The sequence below is a fragment of the Gnatocerus cornutus genome, chromosome 1 (genome assembly GCF_029298725.1).
Source record: "Gnatocerus cornutus isolate USDA-ARS CGAHR chromosome 1, icGnaCorn1.1, whole genome shotgun sequence".
Lineage (NCBI taxonomy): Eukaryota > Metazoa > Arthropoda > Insecta > Coleoptera > Tenebrionidae > Gnatocerus > Gnatocerus cornutus.
In genome coordinates, this window is record NC_142233.1 from 32,798,127 (window position 1) to 32,818,149 (window position 20,023).

The following is a 20,023-nucleotide window of genomic DNA, read 5'->3' on the forward strand; positions in this document are numbered from 1 at the left end:
TACCAATTACTGCAACAATTAAATAATAATCAAAATCCTAAAAACCATGAAATTAGACACGGAGAAAATTGTTAATATCGTAATGTAAAGTTATACAGGGACAAAACTGCGACAGGTTCCTGGGTTCAGTTTGTCTATAGACTTAATCTATGGACGAAAAGAAAGAGTTCACCAATAGCAAAAACCAGAATTTATAAAAAAAATATATTAAAAGTTTGCGTGCGACCTTGCGTTGGAACATTTGAGATTTTTAGACCACCTATATAGAATAAAATTAAGTATAAAAGAAACACAATCAAGAAAAAATCACTAAAATAAACCATGAAAAGTCAACTTTCGCTATTCGCCATCGCGCTGTCACTCCAAGTAAGTAAATTCGTCTTTTTCCCAATCTCTAATTCTACTGTTAGTGCGCCTTTGGATATCTTTTCCAAGAGTGTGAAGAACTCGTCAACATGAAAATGGACGAAGTTGACAAATTACCTGACGATGACAACTTAAAGCAAACTTTCAAGATATGCGAACTAAAAACGTTCGGCCTCATCAGCGAAGATGGAGGAATCGATGATGTTCGTGTCTACAGACTCCTCAACAATGGGAAAAATGGACACACTCTTCGGGCCGCAATTCGAGATTGTAAGCTCAAAAAGGCTCATAGCGCGCCCGATGTTTTGACAGCCGTTGATTGCTTCATCAAAAACGTCTAAGCAGACAGTGAGTGTTCAGCATTGCTAAAAAAATCTAGACTCCGCTTTCTAGTGTTAACTTTAAAAGAAACGATGTATTATTAGAATAATAATAAATAAATAATCATGAGACTTCTTAGGATAACCTTTTCTCCGGTGTTATCAGAAAACTCCAACAACAAGTTATATAATTTATTTTTAATAACAATCTAGCGATATCTCAGCGGGAATGTAGTTCTGTGAACACACTTCATAAACTGGAAGGCTGTCTCCTGTGGCGTGTCCATCAGCTGCGTGCACTGGTGCACCACGTCGTCGATCGTATCGGCACTGTAGTGTCCTACCTTCAGTCTCATTCTTATTATATCAGTCTGGAAGTAGCCTCTGTCGTCCAAAAATCCGGCATTTCTGCTCGTACACCACAAATACTCCTTCACGTTCGGATCATTATCAAAAATCCTCTTTGATAGCCTCTTCAACGCCTTATTGCTAACTCCTGAACTTTGCTGGCAGAAGATGGTCCTCTGCACTTCCGCTTCAGGATTGCTAATGACGGCGCTCTAAGACACTAATTAGACAAAACCACGGAACCAAAATAGTTACCTGAGCGACCAAGAAACAGGAGACGAGGGCAAGTGCGGCTAATTTCATTGTGGACTACCGAAATTGGTGGTGGTTGGCTGTTTATACCGCGTTTCGAAAAGATAAGTGATAACCATCATGAGTTCAGGATGTGGAGACTTTTGCAATCAATCAATACTGCGTAGTGTTTTTTGGAAGATTTTTTCTAGAAGTAGGTTTGGAGAAAAGAGAGTTATCACCGTGACCTTGGACCAATTTTCCAACCAAGTCACCATTACGTGATGAAAAAAAAAATGATAGCGACAGAAAAACAAAGCTGGAATTTTTGATAAGAGAGTTCTTGTTGTTTTGCGGTGGTTATTAATTATAACAGAAAAAAAATAACACTAAAATTGCGCACAATGGGTAATAAATTTAACCACAAATTCGTTTTACGTCCTTGCTCAACAAATACCTATTTTCCGTACTGCTTTGAACCAACAAATTAAATCTCACCATGCTGGGTCATCTTCCAATCAAGCCAATCTCCGGCCTCTGTCAAAACAACTTCAATAAATAGAAAAACGACCTCTGCAGAAAGTTCCATAGCGTCTCCTCTCTTATTCACTTATTAAACTAATTCAATTATGTTAACATCCAGTCCTTGAACTTCCGAACAAAACACTACCAGTGTATAAAAGCTCTTCGTGCCGTCTCTCCACCACCAGTCAAAATGAAGCTCTTTTTGTGTGCTCTCGTTGTCATCGTCGGCGTCCAAGTAAGTCTCTATTCAGTTGATTAATTCCCACGTCCAATTCCCTGTTTCAGGCCCTCACTGACCAACAGAAGAAGAAACTCGACGACATCAGCAAAGAATGTAAGACTCAGTCGGGAGTGTCGCAGGAACTCATCGACAAAGCGAGGATTGGACAACTGATTGATGATCCCAAACTCAAAGCTCAAATTCTTTGCGTTTCCAAGAAGGTGAATTTGGCGACGGCTAATGGTGAGGCAAATGTTAACGTTCTGAAGGCGAAGCTGAAGAAGGTGGCGGCTAATGACGCCGAGGTCGACAATTTGGTCAAGAAATGTGCCGTGAAGAAGAACACGCCTGAAGATACCGCTTTTGAGGTGTACAAATGTATTTACAAAGAGAAGCCTAACTTCTCCGTGGTAGATTAAAGATTGTCAGGTCGCGCCAGATTGTCAGGTTATGTAAGTGATTAATTAATAAAGATATTTGGCTTATGTGGAGTTTTTTTGAACGTACTGTATATCACTAAAATGTGGGAGAGGTCTGGAAATATTTCTCAAAAATTTCGAAACCAAAATTCGGCCATATTAGACCCATTTCTACGTTACTATATTATCCAATAGGTGTGTTTATAAAATATTATTTTTCAAGGTAAGAAAAAAATCATCAATCAACTATTTGACGCTATTGTTTGCAGCGCATTTTAAAGTCGCATTTACCACGATAAGAAACAATAAAAAACATTTAACACGCGACCTCCTTCAGTCTTCAAGGCACCACCATGAAGCTCCTTTTTCTTCTTTTAACTTTAATTCCTCCGTCTCTGGTAACATCTTCACTGTGATAAGACAACAAATAGTTTCATTTTATTCAGCTCATGACCGACAGCAAGAGCGAGCGTCTGGCATTCCTGAGCAAACCGTGCCAGGAAGCGACCGGCGTCCCGTCCCAAATGGTCGAAGACGTGCGAAAGGGCATCTATAATCCTGACTACCGAATGAAAAATAACACTCTTTGTGTCGCCAAAAGAATTGGACTGGTGTCGAACCGCGGAAGATTAATAATGCCGGCTCTGGAACAACGTGCTTTGGTGGCCACTGATACTACAGAAGAAGGTGTGGAGACGACGAAGAAGTGCTGTTGGCACCATTGGCGCCGTCCTGAGGACGCTGCTTTTTATTGCATCAGCTGCTTGTACAAAACTCTGCCTTTGTATTCCAATACATAATAAAAGAGAGGTAAAATCTCTTCCCGGACGTCATGTTAAAATTGGTACAGAAATGTTGTTATTATTTCGTGCATGGAAAGTTCTGATTATCATAATTATAGAGTCCTCACTCACCTTGAATGCCTTTGTTTGCTTGAAAAATGTTAAAAAATTCAAAAACCGGGAACAAAGGGGCGAAATTTATTCATTTACGTCCCTGCAGGTGATATAAACGACGGCGAAAATTAAATTTCCAAGCTCAATCCTTTACAAAGGAAAGATCCGAATCGCACAACCTTATAATTTTTCCTCGGCGCTCAAAATTATGTGATTTAAAAAATGAAAAGCTGAGCTCATCTTCCACCCGTTCATCTTTCTACTAAATTATTAAATTAGGACGTGAAAACAGACGCTTCTTGTAATTACGAGATTGTCAAGAAGTCTCCGAGGTATCCTTTACAAGGACGTGTTTCTCTGATAAATTTATTACAGACGTGTGGGTTTCAGACTAGGTAACGCTCATCCTGTTATGTTGTAACCTTCCCTACGATCAATCAGTAGGAAATTTAGATGAAATTCGTTGCAGGAATTTTTGTTCAATTAAACTTATGGTGGCGGAATCGATACACCGCCACTAAATCAAGAGTAAAGCGACCTGAGTTTATCTTGAAGAACGGCGGAGATAAAGGAGGGGGCCTTTTTGTGCGGCGACTAATCGATACGAATATTTATTATGCAACAGCTCTGTTTAGTCAAGTTTTATGTTTCAATTTTAAAGCTTTTATTATTTTAAATTGAAATTTCTAATTCCACATCAGTTCAGAAGAATATAGAAAACTCGAAAGATTCAAAAAATACAAAAATGAATCTACAAAAGAGTAAAATTTGCGAAGTTAGACTTTCTTCAATTTGTTACATTTTTTACGTTCTTTTTCGTTGAAGATATTCCATTTTTTCCGCTATTTCCCCGATTTAAAAAATAAATATTTCTTAAGATAACAACACTATTATTGTTATCAATGAACTTGTTTTCTGTTTATAGAGTGCAACGCTTTTGACAATCGCATTTACCATGATAAAAAATGATATAATAAAACCTTTGACCATTAGTTTCTGTCAACAGTTTTTAAGACTCCACCTCAACTTTTCCTTCTTTTGAAAAAAAAAGAATATAAAAGAGCCACAAGACCCAAACGCAATCCAAAAAAGTCGGAAGAAAGAACCCCAAAAATTTGTAGAGCTTGAGACATCTAAAGAGCGGATCTAATTCTTCCAAGATATAAAAAATCTAAAAATTTAATTGAAAAACTCAATTTTCGTCTTTAAAACCTTCAAACTTTATTAAATCCTTTTATCCCGTTATTCAATACCCGTCGAGCGCAAGATGCCTCGGCGACGCTTCCCAGAAGCACCGATACAACACAAATGCAGTTTCGTCCACATTGGCGCCCTTCTTGTCCTTGCACGATAAAAAAATCTTCATAGCGTCGTCCCTTTTCATATCTTTCGGCACTTTCGTCTTTAGCACGTCGAGTTGGAGTTTTCCTTTTTGGTTTATAACCCCGACTGCACGCATCATGCAACCAAAGTACTTCTGAACTTCCGGTTCGTTGGAGAACTTCCCCGAGCGGATTTTTGCAATCTGATCGGGTTTCGCCCCGGAGGAAGCCAAACAAGTTTTGTTGTTCTGTTCGATTTGGTCTTTTTCGTCGCTCTGAAGAGATAAATTAAATGTCTGGAGGAGTCGAGGATTGTTTTACCTTGACCACGCAGAAGAGGGTGGCCAAAACCAGGAGAGACACGCACCGCATAGTGAGTTGATGGTAGACGGGGAAAAAAAGAGTTTGATTTATATGGAATTGGGAGGAAATTGTTGACTGTTATTAGGAAGATCAAGGATTTGATACGGCGCGGATGTTATAATTTATAATAATTAATCTATTGTTAGAGTGTAAATGACAAAATAAATAATCGGGCCGGAACAAAGCGAGTAATAACCTGCTCAGTTTTCATTAGAATTCCGCCCAGATATTGGGCCACCCATTTGTACACAACACCCCAAGAATCCCCCATATTTATTACGTCAATGCTGCCAACGCAATAAACCAGACGGGCATCTAAATGAGGCGAGCTACAACCCTCCAGACTGCGTCTAAGAGCTAAAACAACAAAGAAAACTCGCAAAAATTGAGAGCGAGTGGGTAATAAATCTCGCGCTGACTTGGAGAACACCGCGTTACATCAATCTACAAGTAATTCCAATTAATAACATCTGCACTTTTGGGGACAGAAATGGCCCGTTTGTATCCTCTAAAAGAATTTTTATTTTTATTTCTATTCCCTGAATTTCCAAGTTGGCTTTTAGTGTAATGAGGGTGTCGACGATTCGCTTTTAAGTCAGAAATGGTTGCCTCCATGCAAATGTCTGAAATGAAGGGTGGAAATATACTGAAGTAGCGCGCGGTAGCGAGATGTGTTGATGGACTATGAATCAGCGGAAAGAAGTGTTATGTAAGTCGCGGTCGGAGACTATTAATATTCATCATTTAAAGAATAAACGCTTCTGGGAAGCCTCGAGAGGTATAAAAGCAATCTTGTCGAGTAATGGAACTAATCAGAGTCCCAGGGACTTTGAAGCGGCGTGTTTATTTTTGTTCCAAATGAACGATTGTAAACATTTTATTTTATTATCGTATTGATTGTTTACTAATGCCAAAATCAATAAAAAGCGACGCATTTTCAAAGACCACAATGTGGTACAATTGACTCATTTTTTATTCAAATGAGTGGGTCCGCTTATTGTTTCTATGGAGGCGGTATAAAAACTTTTCATTCGCACAGTAATAAAAACTGATCTCCATTGAGATTACATAATTATTATTAACTGAATTAGCATTATTACAGCACTACAATCTCGCTATTATCTTGATGGTCCTGGATCTAAGGCTCGCTCTTCTGAATCGTTTTAATATGTAAATTGCCCATCCAGCAGCGCGAATCCCACCATCAAAACCGAGCAACAAAAATTATCTTTTATTTTCACAACTACAATCAAATCTGCAGAATTAATGTCGGCTACTCATTAATCACTTCTGTAATCTTGGTTGCCTGCATATCCGGCGATTTTTCAAAACTAATTCCAGGCACTAATCCATCACCGCCATTTAATACCCCTCAGTTTCCGGACAGGATCAAGAATAAAAATTCGCACTTTGTCGCATTAATTTTAATTTATCGCCCATTTCCCCGGTTCGATTTATTTCAATAGTCCTTCATATGTGGCACACGCTGTCACCTCCATTTACAATTTTCTCGTGGTTTTATGAAAGCCGCAAATCCTCTCCGAGTTTCTGCTTTAATAAAACAAGAACTGAGATTGCGAGATCCCACTTGTATCGATCGTGCAACTTTAGGGTCGTCAAAAAATAACAACACTAAATTCACACTCGACAACGAGTGCTGAAGATGTAATTTAAAGGTACAACATAAAAGGGGCGAATTAGGGATAATTGTGGAGGATGAGCGTGAAGTGGACGGTTTTTTTAACCGGAGGGTACGTTTTGGGACTCTGCCGCGGAATTTAATGTAGTGTAAAACGGCGTTCTCTTAATCTAATTCAACTTGGATCATCCACGGAGTTTCCTCACAATAAAACTCGGGAAGAGTTTGATAACTTTGCGGGCGAAGAGTGGAAATAACAACAATGTGGCCATTTGCAGTTTCCTCAACAAGGAAGTTTGTGCTATGGGCACGTCCTAATTAAAAAGGAAAGAAAAATCAGAAACTCACTTAAGATTTCGTCGTTTTTTGTCTTTTAAGAAAATGCGGAAAAGGCATGGGTTAGATTTTGCCGCCACGGCCAACTACTAAGTGCAAATTGACAGATCAGCGCCACCTAGCGTCAGTTTTGACGGGTTTTGTACCTAAAAATTCCCCTAAAATGAACAGTTTGAACAACTTTGTTATGAATTTACGGGAATTCGATTTAAGTGAATTGGAGAACATCAGTGGCACTTATTGTGTTTTAACTCACCCAAGATTTCTCCGTTTTTTGTCCCTGAGAACGAAAATAAGGAAACGGCACCACTACAAAAACTCACGAATTTGAAAAGTTGTGTTAGATTTTCATGCCACGGTCAACTACGCAAGTGCAAATTGATCAGCGCCCCTTAGGGTCAGTTTTGACGAGTTTCTGAACTCAAAAAGTCCCCTAAAATGAACAGTTTAGACAACTTAGTTGTGAATTTACGGGAATTTGGCTAAAGTGAATTGGAGAACATCAGTGGCACTTACTGTGTTTTAAAGCGCAATTAAATCTGAAACTTAGGTAGCGGTAAGTGCATTTAGCTGCTTTCTAAAGACTGTAAAATGTTCGAAGTTTGTGTTATGATTATGCATAAGTCTCAGAAACTTTATTTAATGTTTTATCCAACGTGATAAAATTTATGATCACGATGGCTACTTTCTCTGTAGTTTTGATTTTGTCCACCACTTGTTGAATTATGTTGGTGAAATTGAAATTCCCTAGAAAATAGTAATTGGTGCACCGATGTGTGGCAATCGTGACACTAATGAAAATAGTAAAAGTCCACTACTTGTTGAATCATGTTGGTATAATACAAATTTCCTGCAAGACAGTAATTTGTTTACAGATGTGATACAGATACTACAGTATGTTCAGGTGGCAAGTGACCACTTTGACAGTTATTACTTTATTTAAGGTTGCAAACTTGATAAATTAATTTTAGAAATTTTAAGAAAACAAGGTTGGCATTATTGTTTTCCCAGAATTGCCATTTGTCAATTTTGACATAGAAATTGCTGTGCATCAAAGTTACTTAATTAATTAGTATGAGCCCTTAAACATAAAGTAAAGTAAAATTAATTTCTGATAATTTAAAAACGTTAACAAACAAATTTAATTCCGACACATTACATTGACAGCCGATCGACATTTGCCACATAACATAGTCATAGCAACATTTGCAACAGAAACGAATTAAACGATAAAAATTTGAAAATTTGTTACTTTGAGCGGACATTTGCAACTTAAACCAACTATGAAGGTTATCAGAGACATTTTTGTAGACGCCAAATTTAAAATGCGTCTTTGTGATTGGTCGTTTAGCAGAGCGAGTTACACAATGCTGATTTTTTAAACTTCTGCGATTCCTTTGGAATGTCAAACAATAACTGTCACGTTGGTCAAATTGTCACCAAATTATAGGAGCACCAACAATAAACTTGTTTTTGTTATTTTCAGTTATTTTATTCAACTTATTTGTTGCTTCTATTAATCAAAAATGACATCTATCCATTACCCTTTAAAACCCTGCTGATTTCTTTGTAAATCGGTAAATTCTCTGCAGGAGACATAACCTTTAGAATATTATTAGTTTCTTTGGTATTCTGAATATTCTAGAATATTATTAGTTTCTTTGGTATTCTGAATATTCTAGAATATTATTAGTTTCTTTGGTATTCTGATTTTCTTGGTTCTTAGTTTGTTTCATTGGCAATACTGAAAATCAACTGAAAAGTGACAGCTGGCAATGACATTTCGCCGTATTTGAGTAACATTTCGGACGTGACGTGGCAGGGAAAGTCAATTTTAATGTCAGAGCTACCAACTCATTTCAGATTCCAAAGCCGACTGCCGCACTTTTTATTTCCAGATTTTTTTATCCAGCACGTGTCGATTTTCCGAGACACGCCATCAAAATAATTACTGTTTACTAATAAACTATTAATTTTCGTCCTTGTCCGATTTTGCCGCATTCGTCTTATTAATTATTGTCTTTGCTCGAAGTTCTTGACGTAAATCGCCGATATAATCCCAAATCGATAATACCGCACGTTTGGATTTTATAGGTGCTTCTGGAAGAATCCGCATATTCAGATTAGTTTTAAGAGGACGCGCTTATCAAAATTCAGCGGATTTTTCCTGCAGATTTGTACTTCGACATTAAAAATACACAAATCACGAATTAAAAATGAAACGTTGGTTCATCGATCGGGACAGTCCAAATCGGAATTTAATTTCAGGCAGATTCATATTTCCCAGGGACTCATTAATTGGCCCGTTTTCTTCTTATTGTTCCGAATTAGTCGCAAACTCCGTATTTATCTCGATAAATGGAGTTTCCGCTTCATTTTACGTGATCAACTGCGTTTTAAGACGCTGAATGTGGGTCATGGGTTAAAAATTTACACTTTACGGTGACTACGCACGTAAAGAGCGTAAAATTACGCTTTGTGTCCGATAACTTAAATTGGCCCAACAAATAACTTTATATGGAAATTGCCGGCGGTAAAGTTTAATAGCTTGCGCGAAAATTTCCGGAACTGGTCGTTAGAGTTCAATAGGTCGAACAAATTTGCATGTTTTCGGGAAGATTTTATGACGAGCTTCTCCAGACCTCGACCTACACCTCGTTGCCCTTCATAGAGAGAAATCGATAGCGACATCGATAAATTATGAATTTTTCCCAGACCGCGACACGCAATGTGAAAATTTTCATCGGAAACGCTCTAGGTCATCCGTCACTGACAAGGGTCCTTCAGGAATTTAAATGTTTCTGGATTATTACGACCACTCGTTGCTCGTCATTTTGACATCACTCCTTAGTCCGGCTGACAGGAGATTTACCATCATTGATTTTTTTTCCTGATGCTTATCGGCTATGTAAACGTGGACTTCCGAGTACCATTTGCTAATTTAGCTGTATTTCCTTCACGCGACGAATTCATTTTCGTTTTTTATCTACTTTATTGATCACAGTTGATTCAATGAGACGATTGCTTTGTTTTGACTGTGACAGAGCAAATTACTAGTGTTTACCTAATTTGCTGCGACGCCTCGCAATCAATAAAACACTTATTAACCGAGCGAGTACATGCCCGACAAAACGAACAGCAGGAAGAGATTAAGGGCAATTATTGGGTTTTATGTGGGATTAGTTTAATCATTTCCCTGCGACACCAGAGCGTGACATAAAAATAATATGATCACATTCAAACCACTCGGAGCAAAAAGTGCTCGAACAGGTGGGCCTAATTTATTGTTTTCCAAGGGCGTGGTGTCTCTATCAAAAAATTGTTTGTTTGTCTTTTGACTCCACATCTGCAAGAACGGCTCCGAATTGGAAATTTCACGCACCAGCGCTAATGCAGGCTTCTTCCTCGCTCCCAACATGTTCAGATCATTGGATAAACGTTTTGTAAATCAAAATTGCTCTCAAGACAAATCTCGCAATAAAACGCAACATTAGAACAGTCACCGTCTCAGTTACATATCCATCTCCGACGTCACGTTCTGTCCATTCATAACTTCATGAATCAAAACGATAAATAATTCCCGAAGGATCGAGCGCAGTCCTGAATTCAAAGAAAATGAATAAAACGTGCGAAGTTGGGCAGTGCCGCGTCTTCATGCATTCACATGAAACTTACATGAGAATTAAGATTCGTAAGTTCTTTCCTTTCGTCGCGACACCAGTCAGTTTCAAGTCCGCACTGAGCTTAGACTGAGCCCTGTGCAGCGTCCCGACGCTCGCGCCTGCGTCGACTTGATAGGACAAGGTGTGTTCGATTCCGTTTTAAATCAGTGATAAGGGTTTCATTCTTTTTGTTGCGAGATAATGAGATGCTCGGCGCTTTTATGCAGTGGAAACTCGCTTTTAACAGTCGCTAAAATATGCTGTTGGCGAGAAAAACCTCCCCATGATTGGCCGTGGAAAACGATTGGATAAGGGATTTTTTATTTTTGTTTTATTACCGACGTGACGTTCCTCCGCTGTATTTCTTCCGCAGAATCACATCAAATCTGTGCTTGCCGCCCCTGTTAACCTGGCGACCTTGACCCCCTCTCGGTAGCCTCAAGACGTCGATAACGGCACAAAGAGACTGATTTTACCTTTTTCCTCGAGCGATACAAAATAAGGGATGGATCGCAACGGGCATTTTTGCGTCCTCCAAAAGTCGTACTGTCATGACATGACGTTTTATTATAAATTCCAGAAATAGAAAACACTCAACGGATGGGTTTCGGGGCCTTCGATGGCAAACTTATGCATGCAAGTTGTGTAGTAGTAAGCGGAGTCTTCCGGTGTCTTCTTCTCGTTGGCGCACTTATTGATAATAGCATCAGCTGCATTTGTCAAGTTGACAAAACTTACTAGTGTCACTAGTCTTCGCGAGATTTCCTCTTTCACGAACGAGCCGTTTTCACGTTGGATTCCGTTGAGTTTGTTCATGCAGAAGAGGAATTTTTTTAGTTCTTTGGAGTGTTCGACTCGGAGGAATCGTGGGTTTAGTCTGGCGTCACGGAAGCAGGAGTTGTAGTCGTTGAAGTCTACGGACTGAGTGGTGTTAAAAAGGGTTGAAAGAGGAAGAACTTACCAAGAGTGGTACTAGGGAGATGGTGAGGAGGAAGGCGATTGAAGAGTACATCTTTGCTTGTTGGAAATTGAAGGTTATGATGCTTAACCGAAAATTGGTATCTGATTTGAATGTAAACAATAAATAATTGTTTATAACAATTTGAGTTATGCAAGCCATTATACACGCATGTTATTCAGCAACTGCAAAGCTTGTTAAAACTCTTCGTTGAAATTTTTCGTTATTTCCAGATGCTTTTTGAATTTTCAAAGTCTCCAATTTTTTAATTTTCTTGGTTTCTAAAAAAAATTCTGGAGAAAAAATGTAGTTTTTCTAATTTTAGCGTTTCTTATGAACTGCCAGAGTTTACAAATTCGCAACTCTTTGCTGTTTAATTCCGAGATTTTCAGACCATAAAATTTGAGCCCAACAAACTCAAATGATCTTCAGATTTTAGAATTAAGATTTGATGTTTGCGAATTAGAATTTGCGAAGTTTCTTAGATCCTCAAAGTAAAAATTAGGAAAACAAACATTACATTAAAATTAAATTTAAAATAATAATAAAACAAACTGAGAACGTAAAAACTCAAGGGACCACTAAATTTGAAGAAGCTTCCGGGCAAAAAACATTTTTAATTATACCTAAATTGTAGCAGAAATTGTAGTTACGTGCAAAAATAAAATTCCTAAAATCCGCTCTTTATTTATCGCCCTCCTGGAAAATCGACCACATTCTGTACCTGAAACTTTGATTGGGTTTTGTGATGGTAAAACTTTTATCCTGGCGCCTCCGCCAAAATATATCTTAGCTGATCAAAACAAGATTAACTGAGGTACAAACAAAATTGTAAAGTTGGAGCTATTAGGAAAACTCTCGTCCAGACAGTTTTATAGATTTTTTAAGAAAGTCTCCTCATTCGTACCCTGTCTCATCTGGAAACGAATGGGGTGTTCCATACTTACCAAATCGACCACTTTTGACTCCAACCTTTTTTTAATAAAATTCGTATCTTTGTTAGTTTTTAAGTTATGACGATGAAATTTATATAAGGTTCCTACATCTAAAGTGATCATTACCAAAGCACAAAATTTTAGAACAAGAAATAAAGATTTTAGAAACGTTTACTTTAGAACGAACCAAGAACATTTAACTTTTTTTAATACTTTAAAGTACAGTTGTCAAACTTATAAAACTATAACATGTAAATATCAAAATTTAAATTTGGTCATAAATTTAAATTTTAATATTTACATGTTATAGTTTTATAAGAGAGTGTAAAATTTTTTAAATTAAATATATAATAAAAGATGGCAAACTTTGAGAAAATAACTGTTTAATAAAAAAGCGAAAATTTCATTGTGTTTTTCATCTTAAATTTTTTTTGAATTTTTTTCAGGCAAGTACATTTCAAAACAAAAAACGTCTCAATAAATTAATTTTTCAAAAAGTTATAGCTATTTGAAAATAAAAAAGCCAATTTTTAGAAAAATTCATAACTTTTTTGGGAAAAAAATTAAAAAATTCTGAGAACTGTTCTTCATAAGGTAGAAAAAAATTTAAAAACTTTCAGCCAAATCGAAAAGGGTCGGAGTCAAAAGTGGTCGATTTGGTATCGAATACCCAGTATACAGAGTGTTGCTTAAATAAATTAACAATTTTCGGAGCGTACTGCGCAAATATTTACGGAGATTTTTGGAGTGAGAAAAATAATAAAGCCAACAAACAAGTTAAATTCTTTCAGTTTTTAAAGTTATTTATTGCTTCTCCATTGTTGTTGTAAATACGTCCATAATTCGCAGCGTGACTGTAAAAACTCTGTGGGATTCGCTGCGAATTGTTTGCACTGATAAATTAAACTAGGTACTTTTTTTCGGATGCTTTTATGTTATGTCATCCGAGGTTGAATCTCATGTGATCACCAGTGATAAGGATTTGGTAAGGGACCGTCAGCAAACCTCCAATCGCCGATTTTGGATCACTTGAAAATGTGGTTGCCGCGAGTTTTCCCAGTGTTTATGTCTTTTGTGACAATATTGGCTCAACAGGAGTCGTTGGTGGAGTTACAATTGTCGCTACGCGAAGAAGAAGTTCCTGTTATTATCAACTATGTCTTAGACAATCGTCTAGAAGAGCACGGAATTACGACGATGGACATCCTCAGACTCAGCAAACTCGACCGGTGCGACGAAAACTGTCTTAAGGAAGTCCTCGGCTATTTCGACGTGACTGATGTGTACACAGTTGACAACTTGGAGATTCTTCTCAAAGGTCTAGGAATGACTTTTGGTGAGTTCAACCGGGCGCTAACGGCGAAGTTGGGATTGACAAACCAACAAGTGGGGCAGGTCCTCAACGATTTAGCCATTCCTCTGGACTTCTGGAGAGCCGTGGCCATGAACGACGACAACATCTTCAACATCTTGAAACAAGGGCAATACGACGACGAGCACGTGACGGTGGCTTTACAAACAGCAGGAAAGACTCTTAATGAAGTCTACTCCAGAGCCAGAGACTCCATCGCAGAAAAAGTCTTACAATTACCATCGTCGGCTTTCATGGATCTCTTGAGAGCCAACGGATGGACAGTAACCTCCGCGGCGCCTCTCTACAAAGCCTTGCAATTAACCCCCGAAGACGTCTACAACGTACAAGTTTTCCGTGACATTTTTATCAACATCACCGAGACTCTAAATCAAAACCTGAGCCTTGGAGTTTTTGTCGGCTCTGAACAAATCGCCGTCCACAAACTCTTATATGACAATCTCCAGCAAATCGCCGATGGGATCACCGTCAGAGTCGTGGGGCAAAACTCAGAGGTGCTCTTAGCCCAAACAGAGCCCTTAGGAGAGAACATAGTCGGACTGGGCATCACTCCACCTGTTACTAACTTCATTGGAATCGTCGAAGCGTACAACAGCACCGAGGAGTGTTCGTACATTGTAAGTGGCAGAGTGACCCCGGTCCAAGTTGAAGACTTCATGGTCGAGAAGAACGACCAAACTCAGTTTGTTTTGGGAGGAGCACTAGTTTGTGAAGGGAACCTCTACGGATTAGCTGGGAGTGAAAACGAAACGGTCATCTTCTTCGATGGGTTCTATACAGGGGACAATCCTCCTCCTGAAGATTTTAACAGCGGAGTTATTTTTTCTCCGACGGTTCTAACCTTCGTCTTTATAATCGCATTATTGTAATTATGTAAAAATTAAATATTTGTCGAGTGTGACGCTTCTTTTATCTTTCCACAATAAGCGTGTTTACTTTACCGCGTGTGTGTGTTATATACTGCGGAAATTTGAAACAGACGCACCTGTTGCCAAGTTTTGGGTTGTAATTGTGTCGTATAAAATACACATTAAAATGTATGTCAACATTTTCGTGGATTTGATTTTACGAGCAGTGACATAAAACGTAATTTCATTGAATTATCTGCTTAAATAACATCATTTTATTACTATTTGAAATGTGTAAATAAAGTAGAATAGCCCAGTATAAAAAAATTTATGTTTTATATTCGACTGTATTATGTATGTACAAGGTGTTTATAAAAGTTTTTAGCATCAATAATGGCTATGAAGTGTCAAACAAATTTGCTGCTTATTATAAATGTGGGTTTAGATTGTTCAACTGACATTTCCATTTTAGAGCAAAGTAACTTTTGAGAAGAAGACTGTTCTAGTTGTGGTTTGAAACCTAAAAATGAAAAACATGGACACAAAAGCGTAACTAAAACGTTATTGAACTAAGAAACTGTGGACTGCGTAGAAGCTAATTGTCTTGCGCAAAATGGCTAAAACTTGTTAAATCTTTATTAAAATCTGTCTTTTACAACAAAGTTTTAATTAATTATTATTGATTAATACACTCAACTTTGACAACGTGTTAACTCAAAAATTGCCACTTAAAATTTTCCCGTAATTTCCTCTATAAAGAATTAAAAGCCTGATTTACACCCCAGAATTTTTGAAAATTTACGCAGGAGACTGAACTTAACACAGGAGCAACACTTTAGTTATATTTACTATAAAAACAAAGCGGAAAAATAGTGCACAACAGGAATTTCAGAGTCACCCTTGATGCTAGAAACATTTATAAACACCTTGTATAATGAGTTTATGAGCTAAATTATCAATCACGATAATTGAAAACTTAAAATTTAGAACTTCAAATTCTCAGTAAGAGAGAATCTTAAGAATTTTGAAAAAATAGAAATTTGAAAACAAGATTCTAAGACTATATATCATCGTAGGAAAAAATGTTTGAAAATTGAGAACTGAACAACCTGAGAATCGAAATATTAAATCAAACATCGAAATAAATAGGAAACAAAAAGATTTAAAATAATCTAAATGATCTAAAAAATCGTATCTAAAAGAGCAGATCAAAACCTCATTTTTCCTGAAGAGAATATTTTTTTGAAAGCGGCAAATTTAAAATGCGACAAATTTAAAATGCGGCAAATTTAAAATGCGGCTCTGTGATTGGCCGTTTAGCAGAGCGAGTTACACAATGCTGAATTTTAAAAATTTCTGCAATTTCTGTGAATTGTCAAATATAAACTGTCACCAAATTGTAGGAGCATTAAAACAAAACTTGTTTTTGTTGTTTTCAGTGCAGATTAGCAGGTATTTTTTTATAACTTTATAATTTTTATTAATACATATACGTATTTTGCTATTATTAAAAATTTTGTCGGTTGTTTGTAGAGCCATCTATCAATCCAAATTAGCATGTATTCACTACTGGTATCTAACTTATCTCTTTCAAATCCTGCTGATATCTTAAATTCCTTTATTGTAAACCGGTAAATTCCCTGCAGGAAAAATAACCTATAAAAAACTTGACAGTTGCTTGTGAAACCATCTATTAATCAAAATTGACATATAACCATTACAGGTATCTAACTTACCTCTTTCAAATCCTACTCATTTCTAAAATTGCTCTTTTGTAAATCGGCAAATTCTTTGCAGGAAACAGCATTAGCTGTTGCCAAACTTTTAGTTATTTGGTCGAATTTAACCACTTGTGGACCCTTAAATATCATAATTATAGCCCTGAAACCAAGGTAGATGTAGATTTTCGGATTAATTCAGTATTGTCTTTATTATCTCTAAAAAAAATGTTAAACTAGTACAACAATAACACATTTCAACGTGGAGCATGACGCGTTTAGATCTGTTTAAGACACGTGAATAAACACCGTCGCGTCTAAAAAAACATCTTTTTGTTTCCCTTCACCATTTCCCCTGTATTTAAAACAAAAAACCACCTTTTCTCCTCCGAAAGTTTCCATCCTGACCTACTCTTTTTGAACGTCTTTTAATCCTCCACAAATAACTACAATCTCTGAACAAAGCATCTAATCCCATTTCTATACAACATCCTTGTCGTAATAAATCATCGTCTTCGTTCTGTAAACCCGAAAGAAAGAAAATGTAATCTTGACCCAGTCTCCACAGTACCATGAAAGTTTCCGCCAGGGTTAAGGACGAGTGGCTCCAAATTCCCTGCAAAGACGGTAAAATTGATTCTCTTCCTGATTGTCCTTTAGAGCGACTTTTAGGGAGCAACACCGTGAGGTGGTTGGGCGAAGAAGCGTGGAGAAAATACCAGAAATTGTTACAAGGAGTGAAGATCGATGAACGGGATATTATTAATGTGATACAGGAAGTGCGGAAGACGCGAGGAGGGGCTCTGTTGGATCCGGACGACGTCATTTGTGAAGTGTTGGACAATGACGACTTTGTAAACATTGGTATTGTCTATTCTCGGCTTTATTTACCTAAAGATTGGAGATGAAGCAACACAATGCGCGGAGGCGTATTGTTGGTTGTCTACATCACTCGCCCTTTTAAGTTTCTATCGATTACTTTAAGGATTTCGTTTTAGTGCTGACGACGGACACCCAGGTCAACGTGGGGATCATCCCCGACGAGCTTAAACACGTTTTAGAGCCCATGTATCCTTCTCACTTGTTCTCTCGTCGTAAAAGAGATTTAGAGTCAAAACAGCTTCTGGGAGGGATCCAAACGTTGAATGAAAGCCATAAATATTGAAATTGCTATTAACGTAACACCTTCCTCTCCATTAAAAACGCCCGAAAGCTTAGCACGAAACACAACAAAATTACGATGTTTTATTCATATTTTTCGTGTTTTTCCTTAATGTTTCTAGCCCGAGCAACTTTCTCCCCGCAGATAACGTGAGTTTTCATCACTTTTTCTCGCTTCTCATTTGGTTTTTATAGTATGTCTTTGTGGATGGTTCTAACTTAACAACTGAACTCCTCGTAAACCTCGGCAACGGTGACTTTAAAATCAAAGTACGGTCGTGTTTTGCCGCTTCGATAATCTAAGTCACTCCTTTTAGCTGTCAAAAGAAGCCATCAACAACGTGCTAAAGTCGCGCTCGTTGGTGGAGACGTTTCTGCGAGAAGACCGGAATGTCTATGGAGTAACTACCGGTATTGGCAGTTTCAGCGCAGTGCACATCCCTCCCGAGAAACTAGAGTAAGCCACCACCCCGGAATTGCCCCCGCTAACAAGTCATTGTTATCTAGGGACTTGCAATACAATTTAATCAGATCGCACGCTGCTGGCGTTGGTAATCCCTTAAGCCCTGCAAGAACCAGGATGTTGCTAGCATTACGGATTAACGTTCTGGCGAAGGGATACAGTGGAATATCGTTAAACACTCTGCAAGGCCTCATCGACGCGTTTAATGGTACTCAATTATTCGGGGACAATGACAGTTTTAATTATTGTTAGTTTCATGTTTGTCGTGGGTGCCCGAGCAAGGATCCGTTGGAGCTAGTGGAGATTTAGCGCCTCTGGCGCATTTAGCGCTCGGGATTATCGGGGAGGGAAAGATGTGGAGCCCCCAGACTGGATGGGGGGAAGCAAAGCGGGTAATGTTGGTTTGAATCTCGCGCCGCCGCCGGCCGCGCTCTTTCCTCCTCATTTTACCCCCGGAGTTAGATCTGAATTAATAATCAAAATCGATACTAATAATATCTTAATGATACATGACCTACAATTTTTCTATAATCAATTCCAGGTCTTAAAAATCAACGGCTTGAAGCCGCTGTCTCTGGGCCCCAAAGAGGGGGTGGCGTTGGTCAACGGCACCCAACTCATCACAAGCATCGGAGCGGAGGCGGTGGAACGAGCCCTGCGTATCGCGAAACAGGCGGATGTGGTCGCCGCCCTCACTCTGGAAGTCCTGAAAGGCACCTCCAGGGCCTTCGATTCCGATGTCCAAAAGATCAGGCCCCACAAAGGGCAGATTGCGGTGGCGCAAAGACTCAGATCCCTTCTTCATTCTGATACCTACCCCTCAGAAATTGCAGGTAGTGGTGGAGTATTTCCTCGAACGGAAGTAAAATTTAGTTATAGAGAGCCATCGATTTTGTAATAAAGTGCAAGATGCTTACACTTTAAGATGTTGCCCCCAAGTGCACGGAATTGTGCACGACACTATTGATTTCGTTCAGCAGGTCATAAAGACGGAGATGAATAGCGGCACGGATAATCCCGTATCCTTTTTGATAAAAGCCTCTTCTCGCACTTTTTTCCCTTTTTCTTAACAGGAGAAGATTGTTTTCGCCGACCGAGGTGAGATCATCTCTGCGGGAAACTTCCACGGAGAGTATCCAGCGAAGGTGTTGGATTTCCTCAGTATTGCGGTCCACGAACTGGCCTCCATGAGCGAGAAGCGCACCGAGCGTCTCGTCAACCCCGGTAAACCCCCCAAATTACCATTTCCATAACTACTTCTTTGTAGCCCTCAGCGGCCTTCCGGCGTACCTCGTCGAAGACGGCGGGATTAACTCCGGCTTCATGATCGCGCACTGCACCGCCGCCGCTCTAGTGTCCGAAAACAAGGTCATTTGTCACCCCTCCTCCGTGGACAGCATGAGCACCAGCGCCGGCCAAGAAGACCACGTCTCCATGGGGTGTTTCGCCGCGCGGAAAGCCCTCCAGGTCCTTGAAAACGTGGAAAACGTCATCGCTATTGAACTTTTGGCCGCCTGTCAAGCCATCGAGTTCTTGAGACCGCTGAGGACCACCAGACCGCTGGAGGACGTCTACGCGACGGTCCGAGGGGTGGTGAAGCCGTGGGACAAAGACCGGTTTATGTCGCCGGAAATAGAAGCAGTAAAGAAGTTATTATCTGAGAATAAAATTTGGAGCGCCGTTCAGCACCACATGATGTTTTACCACGCACCGGAGGTGAGTAACGCCGAGGAGGATGAGAGACTGATGAAGAACTTACAGGAGCACGAAACGAGAGTGTTTAGTCCCACCACCACGAGCTTATTGGAGCCGCTAAACGGAAGCAGAATCTCCCTAAAAAGGAAAAGCTGCGAGTGAATTATTGTTAATAAAGTTTTGTAAAGTTTAGTAGTGTTGTCTTGGCGCCACCTACCGGTCTCAC

General features: G+C 38.9%; 7 protein-coding genes across 8 annotated transcripts in view; 4 read left to right on the plus strand and 3 right to left on the minus strand.

Moving 5' to 3' along the window:
- The window catches only part of Cbp53E (Calbindin 53E), a 46,304-nt gene extending 35,597 nt beyond the window's left edge, over positions 1-10,707 (minus strand). For both annotated transcript variants that reach the window (XM_088049883.1, XM_088049880.1), the window contains exon 1: positions 10,661-10,707. The gene's annotated coding sequence lies outside the window, so the exon portion shown is untranslated. The remainder of the gene's footprint in view (positions 1-10,660) is intronic.
- LOC148181850 (uncharacterized) lies at positions 147-773 on the plus strand. The gene is made up of 2 exons (XM_088049897.1): positions 147-366; positions 411-773. The coding sequence occupies exons 1-2, from the start codon at positions 322-324 to the stop codon at positions 705-707; spliced, it is 342 nt and encodes a 113-aa protein (XP_087906023.1). The 5' UTR covers positions 147-321; the 3' UTR covers positions 708-773.
- On the minus strand, positions 865-1,400 carry LOC148181851 (B1 protein-like). Its single transcript, XM_088049896.1, has 2 exons — positions 1,290-1,400; positions 865-1,246 (listed from the first exon to the last, which is right to left on the minus strand). Exons 1-2 carry the CDS (start codon positions 1,335-1,337, stop codon positions 896-898), a joined length of 399 nt encoding a protein of 132 aa, XP_087906022.1. The 5' UTR covers positions 1,338-1,400; the 3' UTR covers positions 865-895.
- Positions 1,916-2,495, plus strand: LOC148181852 (B2 protein-like). Its single transcript, XM_088049894.1, has 2 exons — positions 1,916-2,025; positions 2,076-2,495. Exons 1-2 carry the CDS (start codon positions 1,981-1,983, stop codon positions 2,427-2,429), a joined length of 399 nt encoding a protein of 132 aa, XP_087906020.1. The 5' UTR covers positions 1,916-1,980; the 3' UTR covers positions 2,430-2,495.
- A 489-nt stretch (positions 10,708-11,196) lies between the features above and the next one.
- On the minus strand, positions 11,197-11,767 carry LOC148181853 (uncharacterized). Its single transcript, XM_088050573.1, has 2 exons — positions 11,609-11,767; positions 11,197-11,568 (listed from the first exon to the last, which is right to left on the minus strand). The coding sequence occupies exons 1-2, from the start codon at positions 11,765-11,767 to the stop codon at positions 11,215-11,217; spliced, it is 513 nt and encodes a 170-aa protein (XP_087906699.1). The 3' UTR covers positions 11,197-11,214.
- Positions 11,768-13,477: 1,710 nt separating this feature from the next.
- On the plus strand, positions 13,478-14,995 carry LOC148181854 (uncharacterized). Its single transcript, XM_088050586.1, has 3 exons — positions 13,478-13,489; positions 13,531-14,777; positions 14,809-14,995. Exons 1-3 carry the CDS (start codon positions 13,478-13,480, stop codon positions 14,993-14,995), a joined length of 1,446 nt encoding a protein of 481 aa, XP_087906712.1.
- Positions 14,996-17,050: 2,055 nt separating this feature from the next.
- On the plus strand, positions 17,051-19,959 carry LOC148181855 (histidine ammonia-lyase-like). Its single transcript, XM_088041467.1, has 13 exons — positions 17,051-17,105; positions 17,151-17,342; positions 17,477-17,546; positions 17,762-17,789; positions 17,835-17,909; positions 17,957-18,096; positions 18,147-18,310; positions 18,355-18,494; positions 18,644-18,935; positions 18,982-19,121; positions 19,182-19,326; positions 19,370-19,818; positions 19,864-19,959. The coding sequence occupies exons 1-13, from the start codon at positions 17,051-17,053 to the stop codon at positions 19,957-19,959; spliced, it is 1,986 nt and encodes a 661-aa protein (XP_087897593.1).
- The last annotated feature ends 64 nt before the right edge of the window (positions 19,960-20,023 follow it).